Here is a 17,487-nt window from a genome sequence, read left to right as displayed (position 1 = left end):
AATTCATGCTTGTTAAAATGAGTTAATGCACCATGAGTTGACATGAACTAACAATGAACAACTTTTTATTAACTAACGCTAACTAACATGAACAAATACTGTAGTAAATGGATTGTCCATTGTTTGTTCATGTTAGTAAATGCATTAACTAATACAACCTTATTGTAAAGTGTTACCAAATAAAAAAAACAACGATTAACAAATATGCCAAGTATTCTAACAAGCAAATCTTGAAAAATGCAAAAGAAGAAAACACAAATTAACAAAACCTGTATAAAAACAAATGTCAAGTATTTAAAAGTAATATAAAAAAGTAGCAGGATAACACACGCACACACAAAAAGCCAAGTCTTCTCAAGTTATATGAAAAAAAACAAGCCTCCAAAACTGCCTTTGTAAGAACCTAATGGAACAATCCCATCTGAATATAAATTGTGTTTGCGTGGAACTGCTGGAGTGTGCGTAGAGGAGATTTTCGGTAAGGGTCTGCCCATTTCCATCCTTGCAATGCAGATTCGGGAGCAGGGATGCTGCAGAGGGGGATTGTGGGACTGCACTATTTAAATGACACATCCCCGTTCCTACTTACTTCATTTAACACACACTTAGGCTCACACCAAGAACAGCAGCTGTCAGCTGGTATTATGGAAATGACTCTTTTCGTCTGAGCCTACAATTTCAAGTGAACTTAGTGGCGCCTGTAGCCAAGCGGAAAGTGAGAGAACACTAGGCAGAAGTTTCCATTTGCAAATGGAGGTGCGGGTCAAGCAGAGAGTGTGTTATTACAGGGCTTGCAGAGGATGGAAAGGCTGTTTTACTGGATCTTAATGCTGTGGGCTAAAGAGCAGTTGTAGATGCTAATTCGTATGGTAGGGTTGCTGGAAAGTGGTAAAACGAACAAAACAAACCGCACACATGAATGCGATTTAACGCACACCACAGGATCTATGGGCAAAAGTGGCAAAGTTCTGACTTTAATGCAGAGCCTGAATTTAACACCCGCTCAGCACCAAATGAGAGTAAACACTAGATTTGGTAAATATACAGTGGATAAAATATGTATTTTTTTCTGGGAATGATATTTCTAAAGGAGCTGTTGACATGGAATTGAACCAGATTCTGATAAAAAAAACAACAACAACACAAACATAGAAATAAAACAACAACAGAAATCTGAAAAATGAGTTCGGTGTAAAAATAACGGAGGGACACAAGAAGAAAGTACTTCTGAAATATGTTTAATAGTTTATATAAATGGCTCTTTTGGTGATGACGGCTTAAAGAGGCCTCTCATATGGAAAGTGAAGTTGAATGCATTGCTCAGGTGTGATTTCTTTCCCTGACTTCAACAGAGTGTAAACATCTTGATGGTTCTGTGGGTCTCGTCGATCAAATCTGACCTTTATTTTGTATTTTCTATTGGATTCAAGTCAGGTGATTGGTTGGGCCATTCTACAGCTTTATTTTCTTTCTCCGAAAGCATTTAAGAGATTCATTGGCTGTGTTTTGGCTCATTGTCTTGCTGAAATGTCCACCCTGGTTTCATCGTCATCATCCCGCTAATGTAGATGTTGGACTGAAGCAGCTAATATTAATGTACACTGATGAAAGGCAGCGGGTTGCTGAATAACTACTGAGAGATTTCAACTGCTGTCAGGCCTTTCACTGCCTTTCTACACCTTTTATTCATGTGTTCAATACTTTTCCCTGTGTCATTTCATTTTATTACACATAACTTTATTTGTAAACTTATTAGATTTGTTTTCTTTGCATATATGGATTTCTTTGGTTGTTACCAACATCAGGTAAAATTTTCAAGTCAACAGCACCTTTAGAAATATATGTTGAATACATATTTCCCCCACTGTATGTACTATAATAGTGTTACTCATTGGATTTGTTAATTGTAATAATACTTAAGAAGTTACATTTTGCATGAAATATATAAATTCAGTACAGTCTGTAATGTGATGCATGTTTCACTGTGAACTCCGTCTTTGCAAGTGCAAAGTCACTTGTAATGTGCAATTGAAAAGGGCAAACTTGTTTCCAAGTGTGCAATGAAAATGATTTTTAAATCTGTTATTAAAAAGGAAAGGCATTTTTAAAAAGTCTTTTCCCTATAGATTTCCCCCAAAAGGAATTTTTTTGCTTTAAGCAAATAAAAACAGCCATAAGTATTATTTCTGTAAATGTATGTAAACATAAAAATATAATAAAATGTTTAAAATATTAATAAATCTAATAACAACTTAAAAATATTATAGAGATATTTTAACATATGCTTATAATGTAACTACTTCTACTTCTATTACTGCTACTGCTACTATTATTATTTAATAATTAAGATTTAATTAAAATTCTATTAATAAGCAAAATTAATGAATCAATTAAACACATAAATAAATAATAAAAACAACAACAACAACAACAACATAATCACCATCATCAAAAACAATAATAGTAATAATATTCATTTGATCATTTGCACATGTCACTGACCTTTAGTGGGTATGGAAATATGTTAGTTTAATGTCCATTTTTTCCCTTTTTTTCACATTAATTAATAATTTTAATTAATTAATTAATAATCAAAGTTAAAAATACAACGAGCATCATGCTAATTTTGATCTGATTCAACTAAACTACAACTAGCCACTCGTGTTATGCAAAAACACAGACACCCTCACACCATTACCTGTTTAGCATTGTTGACACACTGCAGGTACTGAGAGGCGATGTTGGAGCACAGCAGAGTTTTCCCAGCATTTTCTCTGTAGCACTTCAGAATCTGCCCCTGAAGGTCGGTACACACTGGACTAATTTCATATCGCCTGAGAGAGAAAGAGAGAGAGAACAAAAAATACAAGGGAAGGGAAGGAGAGAGAAAAAACAGTCAGAGGACAGATAAATTTAGCAAATGAATGTGGTCATCCATCATAATTACATTTTCCATTTTTAATAAACTCATCTCGTGGCAGTGACAAAGAGCTGTTAAATGATACTCTTGCTGTGTTTTTAAAAGTAAACATCAGATCGATCACTGATCAATGGCGGAATTGATTGGTGCAGAATTAGTTTGCAGGATAATTGCGTGTTGAATCACAGTGCGATAGGTCTAAAGAGAGGCTACTTCAAGACATACATCAACTGTACAGGCAGAACATCCTGAACACCAAAAACTTAACATAAACAAAGAAATAAGTAGTAGTAGTAAACTTTATTGTCCTTAACAGGAAATTTGTTATGGGCATCACCATACTGCTGCAGACATACAATAAAAACAACGCAAAAATACAAGTTACAATAATAACAATAATGCTAATTAATAGAATTAATTATTAATTAGTAAATAACACCATATGGATGAATTGACGGATGTATGGAATGAACAAATCCAAACTCTATTCGACTTGTGATGACCCATATTTTATCAGATTTGGTTAACTTCTGGTGACAAATGAGTCCCCCAAGTACAGCTAAGTAAATCCACCAACAGTACTAGGGTGCACTCACACTATACTATCTGAACCATTCCCAGGCACGTTGCTGGTTTGTTTGACAAGTGTGAGTGTTCCGAATTGGGTCTAGGAATGGTTCAGTTGGCCGGCCCTGGCCCGGTTGGAAGAGATGTTCCAAAGCACAGTTCGGTTGAGCTTTGGCCTGCACTTGAGGCCGAAACTGAAGACACGACATCACTTAAGGGACTGTTTCATATTCATTTATTAATCATTCTTAGTTTTCAATGAAAGCAAACTGTCGTAGTTTATTAAAGACAAAAACCCTCTCACTGCACGTTGGCTGCTCCTTCAGCAAACCTCCTAATACATGCAGCACGTTGACTTTTATGTTTGGCAAAATATTTGACTGCCGGTCAATGTATCCCAAACAACTAAAATGATATAACTAAAGCAATCTCCACTGTGCTGAGCGAGAACACTTATCTTCCTGTTAAACTGAACAGTTGCATCATCGATAAAGAAAGCATGCTCCGGCTCGGAAGGCAAAATGCAGAGTGAGTGCAGGCCGTCCGGGGACAGGGGACGGGACAATTATTCTTCGACACAGTTCAAGGCAACTGTACCTAGTGTGAGCACGCCCTTCATTTTGTTTCTGTAGTGTTTAGATTGTCAAGCGACGAAATCCTCCCTCACTGACACAAATACACACACACGCATGGTTTTGCTGATTTATTATTATGTTATACTCTTAAAACTGCTTATTATATGCTCCTACACTAAACCTACCCCTAAACCCAACTCTTGCAGGACTGACCTGTTGCAAATTTTGATCGTGAAAAGATCCCATTAATTATCTTTTCAACAGTTGGTTGTTTAGGTATACTAGTTTAATGAAGTGCGTTAATTTGATATTTTTTTGTTTTTAGTAAGTGTAAGTTTAGGGCTCATCAGACTTTTTCTTTTCATATAGTTATTTTCTTATTTAGAGGACTGGATGGAGATAATGGGAATATTTTTGTCATATTTCCCTCTTTCTTTGATTTTCTAGCGCAACTTTCAGTTCCCTCTTCCAACTGACTTGATTATTTAAATGTATTATTGTATTATTTGTGTTTGTACATATTGTAAATATATGGTTTGGGGGAGCAATAAATCTTTTGTGGTGCTAACTTGTGGTTGCCACATTTTACCATTAGTTTATTCCTTTGGTCATCTCAATGTTATTCCTTTTAAATCCCTAGACATATTTCCAAGGATTGTAACAACACTGTACTGACAGTATATTCAGTCCCCCACCCCTAAACCCAACACTTGGAAAACAATCAGCATTTTAACAATTTTCAAATTACTTTTAGTATTTTGTATGACCTAAATTTGGCAAATGAGCCCCCATGAGTGTTTGTGCATTTAGGTTAAGGTCCCCGCTGGGATATAAGACAAGTGTACACACAAACCTTCATCTAAAGAAAATACATAAACAACAAAACAAGGATCTATCAGAATTATTAATAATCAAAAAATGCTTACTGAGACTGATTGACTGATTGATTTTAAAATAGCTTCCACTTCTGATCTCTCTAAAATGTTCTTGTTTTTCAAATTTTCTTTTGGCATTGCTAAAAGCACATTCCAATACCAATACCAACACCAGCAATATCTGTATGCAAGTGCAATATTATTGTGGAAGAAACTATGGTCACTATGTTGACAATTAGTAAGAAACATGTGTGCTCAACTGGAATGTGCCTATTCAAAATGCCTTCGCAAACATTGCCCAAAATACCCCAAAATCTGAGGCAGACAGCATTGAGTTTCCTGTTGGATTTGACAAGACCTTGCAGATCACTATCAAAAACTCATCCATCACCCAAGATCGCAAAACTTTCCACCAAATATCATTTTGGGAAAAGATACAGAGGGTCAAGGCGGGCATATTGACAAAGACCACCCGGTTCCCATGAAATCTGAGGCCCAATGAAACATCACCTCTGTCCTTGGAGGATTAGAAGACACACACAAACTCTTCATTTGACAGGGGTGACCTTTGGGACAGCAAAAAGCAAAGAAAGGATTGGGAGGGAGGGAGATGTTATCCTGCTCTCTTTTTAGATCAGACGAGGTTTAATCCGTGCTGTCATTCATATTAGCTGCTCTGAAGGGCAGATGAATGAAGGAGTGAATGGACGCCCGCTGTCAGTCACCATCACAACTCTTTGGGTTCCCGGAAGGACTGGGGGATTCACCCTTTTCTCTCTTCTTATCCATCTCTTCTGTATCTCCCTCTCCTCTCCTCAATTCGTCCACTCAAATACACACAGCTGCTGTTTATTGCACATCATGCCCTTCTAGACTGCTTCTACGACCATCAAATATATAAAAATAGGTTGAATATTAACTCATTAAAACTTCTCTATTAATTATATTTAGTTTTATACAATGGAGATCAAAATTACACAATGTTTTCAGCCAAAATTATGAAACATTTTATATATTTTGACTGTCCGTTTACATGAAAATCCCATTTTTAAGACTGAAAATGCATACATTTTAAAACAAAAAGTGGACGTTTTTGAAAATGCCCCTGTGGTTGTGTCCAAGTAAACAACTTGAAATGAAAGAGATTGAAATGAAACAAAAGAGGAAATCTAGAAATTGTGCAGCACCTTTGATGTGACCCAAGACCTGTGAAGAGATGCCAACAATGGAGGACCTTATAGACAACTCATACGAAAAGATGATGCCAAGCATATAGGACTTCTAGAAGTCTCTATAATACTGGACCAGGCTGTATCCTGAGCAGATGCTGTGGTGGTCATGGAAGAGTGGATATCATGAGACCCAGAAAGACCCAGTGACAGGCGATCCTGTGGGCCAGCCTGAACACCCGCTGGTGACCTACTCACACCTGCAGCTTCTCCACGATGGACGTCCAGCATTCTCCAGCCTCCAAGAAGGGTCTGGCTGCAGATTTGAACTTGCACTTTCAGGCTTGAACTCTCGGGCTTGCACTCTCAGGGAACCACGCTTCCTCTGCAAGTGACATCATTTACAATCGATGTGGCAGGACAGTGCAGGACTCGTTTGCATGAAAGTCCTTCCAAAAATCCCTCAGTTTGAAGGTTAAGGGTACGCTTAATAAAAGTTGGGTTGCAAGAACAAAAAAAATAAAAGAAACTACAGTGATACGCTTAGAAAAAGGAACTAAGGTAAGAGTAACAGATAAGAAGTTTGTTGCAATGATCTTAATGAAATCCCTTAGTTAAATTACTAAAGGACTTTCATGCAAGCGGGCACAGGTGTTGAGAGTGCAAGCCTGAAAGTGCAAGTGCAAATCTGCAGCCAGACTAATCTGCAGAGGTAATGTTGTTGCTCAAGTGTTTACCAAAAGAGTATGTCCATCTTATACATATGGCAAATTATACATCGATGGCAGCGTCAAATACTGGCCTGGTATATGTAATATAGTGTTTGGCAATTTTAGTTGATGTGTTAAAACGTGGATGTTTTTTAAAAATGTTGTTGTGTTGATGTGAAACCTTTTCAAAATGCAAGGAAAAGTATTTTTCTTGTTTTGTGATAACGAAGCCTTAGAGAACAACATACAATTTTCTACATTTCAAGGTAATTTAGTCCTATTTGAAGTGTAAATAATTTGAAAAGCAGTTATTTAAAAAAGAAAAATTATGAAAATATTGAAGTTTCTCCCAGTTATTGGTGTTAATGTCCCCCGGTGGTGGTAAATTCCTTAATTATTGACAATCCCGGTTAACTGGCTGCATATCTTTCCAGTTTTCATTGATTTTACAAGATGGTGAATCATTCTACAAATGACTGAAACTCTCCGACAACAGGTTGTCCAGATGAAAACCAAATGGATGACCCTTTCAGTCATAGTAAGAGAAGCTTTTCCCCAAATCTGTGATTTCTGGAACACTACATCTTTACAAACGACACTAGGTTTGTTATTCAAACCCTGTCCTCTTTTAACCATCAACTGCTTAGTGAATAAAATATCCACACATCAACGCATGTGAATGGCACCTTCACCATCTCTCTCTCTTTTCCCCAATCTCTCTCTCTCTCTATCCACAGATCAGACATCAAAAAAGCAGGACAGCTCTATAATATCATAGGCGTGTATATATTTATTTATGTCTCGGCGTAAATCCCTCCGTCCAGCTGAAATGGTTTTTGGAAGAAAAGAAGTAGATGTGGGTCATAAATCACAGCGAGAAGGCGCTCGGACGACTGTGACACCGAGAGCTGAGAGAGACGCACAGATATGAGATGCTTTATCACGGAAGAAGTAAGAATAGAGAGCAATTCGGAATGAAAGACAGAGAAAGGACGGAAAGAAATGCTCAAAATGATCCCATTGGTGCTGGTTCAACCTACACCAGTGCATGAAGGACTTACAGTACTATAGGTGTGCCGGTCTGTAGAGAATTTTAGACAAAAGGCACAAAGACAACCTTCCTGCATTCAGCTTATTAAAATACTAGCATGCATTTCTCAAATGCTCTTAATTCCCCTAAATCAAGACTAATGAAATATGGTCCCGCCGGCGTGGCGTAGTTAAGTCTGGTGTCTTACAGTGGGTCTCAGATGAACTCAGATCTCTCTCTTAACAGACATGTGACTATCCGTCATCATTATGAGCACTCGCAGTCTAGCGGGGTGAAGAGGTTAAGCGTCCACTTCTGAAAAAACCACATGTATGTTCATTTAGGAACTGACGGTGTGTGTGACAGGCGGACAGAAATCAAAACAAATGAAGCAGTTACGAAGAAAAATGATAAGAGCTCATTTTCGGCATTTTTAAAATGCGATCCATCAGCGGCACACAGTACTCGCATCGTCCCATTACCTACTGTGATGGAAGGAATAGTAGAGAAATACTTTTCTTCTTTTCTTTTTGGAAAAAAGAAGACAAGCAGAGGTTAGACACCAGGGTGAGAAAGGCAAGGAAAGACAAACGAAAAGATGAAGGGGTGGGAGGGAAGATAAGAGAATGATATATAGGTAATCCCAGCCGCGGTAAAGATGTAACAGAGCTACGAGTGGTTTGGCTGAAGCTTGAGAGACACTTTTAAGACGATGAGGGTTTGATAACCTGTGACAGCAGTAGCCGTAACTGTGTGTGTGTGTGTGTGTTTGTGTGGAACTCGTCTTGTTGAGTGAGAAGGCCATTTACTCTGTGTTGATATTCTTTTGCTGTGAAGCCGTGGACTTACCTCTTTTTAAAAAAGAATGCTTAGATTAAATATTATGGCTGGTCTACTGGTGTTCACTTATATTTCGATGTAATAGCTGTAATTGTGCTGTTGGAGACAGGTCAAGCTGTGCTTCAATAGGCAGTCAAACTTCATGGCCTTTTAAGAGGAGTTATTTCTTTTAAAGAGCAGCCCATTATAGTCAAAGACCTCGCTGTGTATGATGGGGCTTTTCCAAGAAGACGTGAGTGAATTCCAACACAGTCACAAGCAGTGTCAGAAATAACCTTTATACGTGTATGGAAATGCAGGTGCTAGGGATGAACTTAATGTAATTTACGCGTAAACAATGTAAACAATAACATTGCACTGGTAGTTATACGGAACAGTGGTGCAGAGCATTGAAACACTAATTCCAACAAGTGCCCTTTGACCCAAACAGGACAAGTTAATAGGCGACTAAACTGGGTGAACAGAAACATCTAAACCCATTCAGAGAACAGAAGATAGTAGAACCTAGAAAGAGGTCAACCCTATGAAACTGCTCCGGTGTGACAGAGTACGGCAGCCCCCCTGGGGACACAAGACAAACACACGGAGTGCATGCTTAAACACAGCATCACAGCGATGAAGCAAAGGTTAGTGCTGACAGGTGGCTGGAGACAGCATCACACTCCTCCTCTCCACCATTTATCTGAAATTCTTCCAGCATCCGAGGATGCGTAGCTTGACAGGCTGTGTGTTTGTGCATAAGCCTGTGTGGAGCAGATGTTTAGTGTGTGTGAGCAGGCAAGCACTGATCAACATGGTTAAACCCAACTCTAGTTATAGCCCAGTTTCTTACCCTCACTCACAATTTTTAACCTCCAAAAATTTTCATCTCAATTTTTCGCACGTTAACAAATAAATCATCCTCACATTGTGTTAATCATGTTTACACACTACTTCCAAAGCTTACACTTCCAAAAATTTGGATTGGGTAAAATTGTTATGTTTTATCTATCTGTAGCACACATTTTCAGATGTGTCCTGACAATTTACAGCCACCATAAAAGTACAAAAGAGGCATATAAAATGTCACACTTATTTTGCAAAGACATTTAATTTTGTCACTTCCCCTAATACTTGCCTTTTTACCCCATTTGTTCATACCCTAACCTCTATTTTTAAATTGCAAACGCAGCCTTAATATATAAATCTTGAATTAACTTCAAATCCCATTCTGTCCTAGTCTAATTTTAATTAAACCATATGCTGATGCTATGAAAAAACAACAACCATATGCCAAGTATTCCACTCATCACCAAATAGCTTGGCTGATTATTCAAATTGTAAGTTCTGTTTGGCCTAGTAACAGTTATGAATGTAACCATGCACCACAAAATACATGTTGACATCCAACATAATCGTTTACATTTTCAAAATTACATAAATGTTTATATTCACTAGCCATTTTATAAGGTATTCTGTTGCAACTCAATGCATTTAGGCCTGTTGACATGGTAAAAAGATCTGCTGTGGTACAAACTGAGCATCAGAAAGGGTAAGAAAGGTGATTTAAATAAGAGGAGCATCTCTGAACACACAACACTTCTCTGAACACACAACACTTTAAACCTCGAAGTGGCAGAAAAACCCACTAGTGACAGAAGCAGAAAGCCATAATGGTGACACTTGTGTTAGATAAGAAGAAAAAAGTGAGCTTACAATTCCCAGAGGCTCACCGCAATTGGAATATAGAAGACTGGGGAAAAATGAGTCTGGTCTGATGCGTCTCAATTTCTGCTGCAACATTTGGATGGTACGGGGAAAGAATTTGGTGTAAAGGATATGCTGGTTGTGTAATGGTGTGGGGATTTAATATCACTTTTTGACATACTTTGGGGCTTCTTAGTACCAACTAGGCAAAGGCCAAAGCCAGTATTGTTGCTGACCATGCCCATTCCGATAAGACGACCAAGCTATTCCCAGCTAAATAATGAAACACTCAAACTAGTATCTTGAATGTAACAAGAATTATATTCAAATGGACTCTGAGCCCATTGGGATATGTGGAACCAGAGATTCACATCATGGATGTGCAGCCAACAAATCTGATCCCATCATGTCAATATGGACCAATATATCCAGGCATATGTTTCTGCATTTTTGCCATCTTGTTGAATCCATTCCATGAAGAAGTTGTGACGAAAACTTTAGCAACTTTCATATTTTAATACTGGGTCTGTCGGATAACAAGGGGCAGTTGTAGCCTAATGACTAGTGAGTTGGACTGGTAACCCAGTGCTAGTTCGATTCCAGGTAATTGCAGGAAATTAAAGTGGAGGGAGAAAATGAACTGCACTCTCTCCATATTTGATACCCACCTGAGGTGCCCTTGAGCAAGACCCCTACCCTGGGCACTGGAAGCAATAGCTGTCCGCTGCTTCAGGTGTGTGCCAATTTCGAGTTTGAGCAAAAAATCTATACTTGATGTATCTTCAATCTTCAAATTTGTCTCTAAAACGATGACCTTCTCGCTTGTTTTTATGCCACAACTAGTCAGAATATTTAATGTGTCACGGGTCACAGGAAGTCACAAATAAGTGTAGTCCTAACCCTTAAATCAGAGGGCACTGGTTAATACGAATGCAATGCAATGACCAACAAAGAATGTCAGTTAAGGCTCATGCTTAAAATCCTGTTAATCAGACTGTAAATCAGATGTTATTACACAGACGCATAAGCATTGCAAAGCAATTACACCATTTGACCCCAAACTGATTTTCCAGAGAGCCAAACCCACATACACATCAAAAGCTTTCAGTTGCTAAAAGAATGAAGAGACGACCATTTACAACTTCAAGTAAAAGATTATCACATCAAACTTATGTTAATTCCATCAGTTATGCAAATGCAGACCCCAATCTCTAGGGCAGTTTCAACTTTCAGGAAATCAAAAGCCTCAGACAAAGTATACTTCATTCTTATTATGCAATCCAATTCCTGATATGATCTAATCACCTGTTTTCAGTGGGGCTTTAGAGGGTAAATATTGTTGTAATATCCATTTGGGAAAATCAATAGCGATAGACTAGATGTTTTTTATATATATAGTAGCTAAACACACACTTGTGGCCAATCATTCTTACAATATGAAGAATTTCAGTTTATTTCCTCCATTCTCACGCACACATGGTTAAACTTCATTATTCCTGCAGTCAGTAATGCTTGCATCTTTCCTCAAGTAACATCAGACCCTGAAGACATTTCATTACATGCAGAAAACCCTCCTCCCTCCACTCCGTAATCCAATCACAGCGCTGCTAATGCACATCTCTAATGCAATCAGCCAATCAGAGAATCCTCGGCGGCCTCGCTGGTCACATGACACCCCGGCCCAGGCCTGTGCGAAGAACCATGTCAGGCTAATGCTATTTTAATGCATTTCTTAATGTAATTTAGCATTAGCCGCGCAACCTCCCCCCTCCCGACTCCGATTCTGCCCCACTGGACACCACAAATCAATTTCTGACATTTCTAAAGAGACGATGATCCCTGTGTTGGCACTGAGGAAGAGGGATAATGACAGCCTAATGCGATTTGAGAGCGCAGGCCAGTCCTGAAACAGGCTGGCCTCCCTTCACTTCCCCTTTACCAACATGCATTACTATTGGGGCTAATAGGCCACATTAAGACATATGGAGCCAAAATGTCCTGTAATTGTAGAGCTCTTCAGTTACATGTTTCCAGCTTTCCAGTAGCCTAATAGCCGAGACTTCACATTCATGACAAGACTTTGCAGAAGTTTGTCGCAAAAGATAAAGGAAACAACTGTGGGAGAAACTGAACAAAAAGGAAATTCAGTTCTTTTCTTCTACCTACCGTTGTGTTCATCAGAAGACAGCAAGTTATGGTTTAGATCAGGGCTACTCAATTAGTTCGTCATGGGGGCCATTTCATGGAAAACATCCCAAATGAGGGGCCGGAGAGATATGACTTGCAATATGAGTGATGACACAACAGCATATAAGAGCCCATATGTTGTATTTTTGCTCCTTAAGACACCCACGTTGTATTTTTCTACATAAAAATTTTAATATATTGTATTTTAGAGCTACATAACATCACTGCATTGTCCAATGTGGCTTTTTTTTTACAAACATTCAAATGTATTTCAAAGCACAACAAAAGCAGTGCATTGCTTAAGTAGGCTTCTTCTACATTCAGACACATTCATATGTTATGTTTTGAACTGAATACCATTATGGATGCAGCGATTATAGATTTTGGTTGTACAATTATATAGTCTAAAGAGTAATCATGATTTCAAGGTTATCATGTCTAATGTAAATTTAAGCTTTATATTAGGTAAGTAAAATTAACTGCTGTTATCATCTGCGTTCATACATACATAAGCATTTTAATAATTTGTACTAATTCGTCTAACATATCTTTTGTTTAGATTGCACTGAATGCCATCCAAGGCCGCTATGGCATGAGATGCTTTCTACTTGGTGAGTCTGAAAGGTGCGAGTGCATCGCTCCGCTTCAGCATGCATATTGGCATATATTCTAATATTGGAAATAACGAACTTGCGCGCGGAAAAGATGTGATATGTGAACAGCCCGCTGCTATAGTTAATCCAGTGTGTGTGCGTATTAGCCTTGGTGTATAAGCTCGGAACTTTAAACTAGCACACAGGTGTCATAACTTTGTTTAGTTGCAGCAGTTTCGTTCCGTGTAACAGGAACGCAGCGTTGAGAAGCCTTTAAGCTTAAGTATCCAAATGTTTTTGGCTGCTCGTGCCACTCACTCGCTTAATGTCAGGTGGCTCATGCTCTGTGTAGCTTTCATGTGCAGCTCGTGCTGTACTGAACAGACACACGTCACTTCATAACTATAGCGGCCGTTTTATTTATTTTTGATGTCTTGGTCACACTATATGGAGGGCCGGAACAAATTGCTTAGCGGACCAAGTTCGGCCTGTGGGCCGCCAATTGAATAGCCCTGGTTTAGATACATAACCAGGGTTGAAATTTATTTTAAGATATTATAATACCAAATCCCTCATTTTAAAATGTATCAACATAAACTACCAAATACAGCAGTCACAACAAGTATCAAAATAAAATATTATATTTCTGTATTTTGAAAATTGTAAAAAATACTTTCACAAGGGAATGAAATGTCTTCATAGACCTTCCATCCATAGGACTATTTGACCAGTCCCTTTACTATTAAACTGACTTAGTCCAGTAAACACCGTTTGATAGACCCAGCTTTTCTCTGAGCAAGTTTAAGTCAGCTTCTCTGCCACCTCGTTCACCTCTACATGAGTAGGTGTTCATAAAAAAAAACCCGTAACATAACATAACATAACATAACATAACATAACATAACATAACATAACATAACATAACATAACATAACATAACATAACATAACATAACATAACATAACTATAATTTAAATATCTATTTCACTATACTGCCATTATATATATATATATATATATATATATATATATATATATATATATATATATATATATATATATATATATATATATATGGTTGTTGACATGCTCCGAATATACCCCTGCCATCTGTCTGTCTCTAGGAATATTAAACCACAGAAACGGTCAAACCACTTGCTCGACAAACAAGTGTTTGCATGATTATACAAACAGAGTAGAATCATATAAGAAAATATCAGTTTTAAGCAACACATTTAATCAGTTTTAACCAATTTTCTGTTCTGATCTCCACCCTAGTCAAATAACTGAGAAGGCACCAATCAGAGGCCGCATTTTGAAACTACAAAAATACAGGACACTAAAGTGTTTTGATACAAAATATTGAGCCATTTTCATAAACCCTATCAAACCCAAATAACAAAATACTATTTTGCATTTTAAATACATATTTGACATACATGTACTATAAATACTGCCATCCCTGGACATAACATAAATAACAACAGAATTATAACTTATTTATTAAACCTTATAAGGCACAATTCCAGTTCTATGTGCTTAAATAACTAGGAACTGAAATGCTTTATAAATAAAAAGCTCATTATCACAATGAAATAAAATTAAATTAAATAAAAACATAAAACAACACAAAAATTACTAATAAATAACCTATGTAAATATAAAATAACCTGTTGCATAAAAATTACATAGACTTGCATAGCTATAACAGTGAAATCAACTCACTTGAACTTGGTGTTGACCTCATCTGCTGCCTTGTGATAGTTCTCATTGGTTACTTTGTAGAACTGGGAACTCTAAAGCATGGGAAAGAGAGAAAAGTTATGTCAAAATCAAACACTCGCTCAAATCACTTTGCTTTTCATAATTAAAAGCTATTATTGGATGTGTATCGATGTACCCCCTCCCCATGCATTCCTGAGTATGTCCCATACAGGTGAGTGGGCTTAACAACCACCTGTAGAAAAGATGCCCTTTTATCTCTCTGACTCCTGCAACAGGTTGCACATTTGCACTATAGACACTTTCTTAATCACTCATGTCTCTTGGAAGCATTGTGCATTTCAAATTGTGCTTCAAACAGGTGAGTGGGGTTGATAAATCACCGGTAGAAACACTCTTCTCTCCTATGCACCTGACACTTTATTTAAACTCCATCTTACAAGAACTCAATAATGAAAACGATGTTTACTATAATTTACCACAATCATGTTGCACTGCTTGCTTTAACCTTAAATACCTCTCTTGCACAATATCCTGCACAACATTGTTCAGTCTCATGTAAAAGTACTTGTTTAGCCTGTCTTATGTGTATAGTTAAGTATCTTATGTGTATAGTTAAGTATCTTATTGTATATTTTAGTTATGCATAGGTTTTTAAAATAGCTCTTATGTAGCACCGTTGTCCTGCAAGACACAACATTTCGTTCCTCTGTATGTCCACATATGTAGCAGAATAACAGTAAAGCTCGACTTGACTTGATATTCCAGTATGAACAGAACACCGAAGACCATTTACAGCATAAAAAGCTCTCATTAAAATAAATGTTCGAAGCAACATTGGATAAAGGTACTGTAGGAAATCAAAGAAAAAGTGTCAACAAGGATGAAAAGGTCATCACACTAACAGATGATGGCAATCTAAAACCTTATGAGGATCTTAGTGAAGTGTGTCAAGTGTAGGTGGAGGACAAAACGAATGTCCGCACAACCCGGAATAGACCTTGATAAAAGCGTTCGGGTCGGCGATTCCAAGGAATAACTGACATTTCAAAGAAAACATGCTGAATGTCAGATGGACGAGTGAATTTGAAGATGTGACAACACAAACTTGCTCAAGCTACCACCATAAAGAGAGCTCTCAATCATAGCGAGACAGGTTCATCTCACATTCACCCTCTCTCGCACACACAATCAATACAAATGAAAGACAACAACCATGAGGATCAATAAATATATCTTAGGCTTTTAGTGAAGCTACTGTATAGCTTCTGATGGACTGCACGTCAAGTAGAAATCATTTGTCTAGTAGCTTTTAGAGTTGCCAGACAGCAAAAACCAGCTTCCTGTCAAACATACCAGTAGATGGTAGAAAGGCCATTTACATATAATCAATAATTTTGTTTTTTTTTTAATTAATAATTAATTTATTAAACTTATATCAAACATATACATAGAAAACATTATGTATTATATATATATATATATATATATATATATATATATATATATATATATATATATATATATATATATATATATATATATATATATATATATATATATATATATATATTATATACACTGTAAATAATATCTGTTATAAACGGTTTCCGTATTTTGTGATTCACAAGTGTTTTCCATTTATTTACAGTTGTGAATTGCATCGTGAGTCCTTGATCTCTGCTCTCTGAAAATTCAACTCTATTAAAAGTGAATTGTATCGACATTTTAGTAGTTTGAAATAATACAGTGTATAGGAAATAATATAGAGATAAATAAGTTTGTAAAATAACAGAAAATGTACAGGCAGTTTATTACAAGGTTTAGTATCATCCTATACAACACCAACCCAGACAATATATTACTTTAAACTAGGGATGCACGATATAGCGGAGGCCATTTCGATATCGGCAGATAAATGCTATTTTTAATGTTATTGTTATCGGTAATAACCCAGTAAGTGATCATATTCCTTATCATTGTAGATATGTTTGAAAGGAAATATATTGCATGTGTAAACAGAATAGTTCACTGTATAAAAAAAACTTTTTAATTGATTCTTAATTGATATTTATCGGCTAATATATCGGTTTTCGGCCTCCAAATCTTAGAGTTATCGGTTATCAATATTGGCCAAAAAAATTTATACTTACTTTAAACTTGTCACGATCACCAGTGATGTAACCATCATAGATCACTGCAGAACATTCATTTACATGGAGTACAATCCTGTCTATGAACTACAAGTCCTGTCATGCAACACATGCACACCTGCTCCAAGTCTTCACTAATTAGACTCACACAGCTGATACTGCTCAACGACTGATTACAAGTACTTTAACAACAGCGCAAACACACACATTGTTGCAGTCTTGTTGAACAGTTTTGCGAATAGTACGATGCGTTTTCCTTGCCTTGTCTTGCTGTGTTTTTGACCCTTGTTTTATTTTGTTTGTCTAAATTGCCTGTTGCCTGCCTGTACTGACTTTTGCCTGTGTATTTGGATACAACACTGGATTTGCCTGCCTACATCTGTTTCCATTCTTAATAAACCTGCATTTGGATCCGCAACTCCCTTTGTCCAGCATCACTTCACAGTACAAAACTATTACA

General features: G+C 37.2%; 1 protein-coding gene across 2 annotated transcripts in view; it reads right to left on the bottom strand.

Annotated features, from left to right (window-relative positions):
- chchd3a (coiled-coil-helix-coiled-coil-helix domain containing 3a) overlaps positions 1-17,487 on the bottom strand; it is a 94,956-nt gene that overhangs the window by 7,119 nt on the left and 70,350 nt on the right. For both annotated transcript variants that reach the window (XM_056455756.1, XM_056455757.1), the window contains 2 exons: positions 14,878-14,948; positions 2,699-2,834 (listed from right to left, as the gene is read on the bottom strand). In XM_056455756.1, coding sequence (XP_056311731.1) covers positions 2,699-2,834; positions 14,878-14,948 — 207 coding nt within the window. The remainder of the gene's footprint in view (positions 1-2,698; positions 2,835-14,877; positions 14,949-17,487) is intronic.

This window comes from Danio aesculapii, chromosome 4 (genome assembly GCF_903798145.1).
Source record: "Danio aesculapii chromosome 4, fDanAes4.1, whole genome shotgun sequence".
NCBI lineage: Eukaryota > Metazoa > Chordata > Actinopteri > Cypriniformes > Danionidae > Danio > Danio aesculapii.
This window is presented reverse-complemented; position numbering and strand designations above follow the sequence as displayed.